Here is a 1,430-nt window from a genome sequence, read left to right on the forward strand (position 1 = left end):
AAATATAATTATATTTATTTGAACTTTATATTATATATGTTTTGTTAAATTTGAAAAAAAAATTTCAATAAGTTTTAAGATATAAAATATTATTATTATATTTAATAATTTTATAGAAAGATTTATATAATATAATATATAATTTTGTAATTTTATGAATATAAAATTTGTATTATATTTACATATTTGTAATTATAATAAAAAAATAGATTTAATATTAATTATTTGAATTAAATGATATGAATTATATCAATTATATTGTACTTGTATATTTCAAGTCGTTTCGATTGTATGTAAGGTCCTGCAGGTCCTCCTCTTATTGGATCCTCATCAGGTATAATTCCAGACCATAATAAATCATTTTGTATTTTTTTTATAGTTTCAGGTATGCATCTAGTTTGATCTGTATCTTCAATTCGTAAGATAAATGCACCATTATTAGCACGAGCAAATAAATAATTATATAATGCAGTTCTTAAACTTCCTACATGTAATAAACCTATAATTATTTTTTATACATATTAAAATTATTTACTTCACAAAAAAATAAAATAATTATAAAATATTCATAAAATAAATAATAAAGATTTTACACACCAGTTGGACTAGGAGCAAATCTAACTCTTACTTGTACTTTTTTGATGAATCGTTTTTGTATAAATTGAACATTCACAATACGAAATATATTATACTTCATACTTTAAACTGAATTATGTTAAAGTTTTAAAATAAATTTCATTAAATGTTGTTATATGTAAAATTATTTTATTTCATATCATACTACAGAAAGAGAAATATAAATTATAATTAATTTTAATTATAAAATATTATATTAATTATATAAAATATTATATTAATTATATTTATTCATTAAAGTTTTTTTTTTTTATTTTCAATATTTCTGAAATAAACAAAAATTATTTACTAAAAATTAATTCACATAATTCAATTATATCTTCTTTTTCCATTCACATATATAAATATATATCGAATATATATTTGAAATAAATAAATATATATATATATATACTTCTAATTTTATTAACTAACCTCAAAAAATCTTTTCGAAAAATATAAAAATACTTAACATTAACAATATTTATATATTTATATTAAATAATATTATTAAAAAAAATGAAATATAAAATTAATTTATATTAAAGAATAAATATAATTTGTTCTAATAATAACAGCTTCACAGCTTACTTCAAATACATATAATTCGTTATGTTACATGACAATTGTTACTAACTAAATGCAAATATTTACTAGGAATTTTATTTTAAATTAAATTATTGTAAATTGCGATTAAGCATAAATAAATTAATAGATAGTAAACCACATTTTTTTTGCTGAATTAATATTATTAAAATTAATTATTCAAAATCAATCATTCTAGAGAAAAAAATTAGATTTTAAAATAAAATACC

At 16.2% G+C, this 1,430-nt stretch overlaps 1 protein-coding gene across 1 annotated transcript in view; it reads right to left on the minus strand.

The window, feature by feature from the left end:
* Window positions 1–758, minus strand: part of LOC102675253 (probable glutamate--tRNA ligase, mitochondrial) — a 3,830-nt gene extending 3,072 nt beyond the window's left edge. Inside the window, exons 1-2 of the mRNA XM_006624802.2 lie at window positions 598–758; window positions 265–499 (exon numbers count right to left, since the gene is read on the minus strand). Coding sequence (XP_006624865.1) covers window positions 265–499; window positions 598–697 — 335 coding nt within the window. The 5' untranslated portion in view covers window positions 698–758. The remainder of the gene's footprint in view (window positions 1–264; window positions 500–597) is intronic.
* Window positions 759–1,430: the final 672 nt, after the last annotated feature.

Source organism: Apis dorsata, unplaced genomic scaffold (genome assembly GCF_000469605.1).
Source record: "Apis dorsata unplaced genomic scaffold, Apis dorsata 1.3 scaffold_1130, whole genome shotgun sequence".
NCBI classification, from domain to species: Eukaryota; Metazoa; Arthropoda; class Insecta; order Hymenoptera; family Apidae; genus Apis; species Apis dorsata.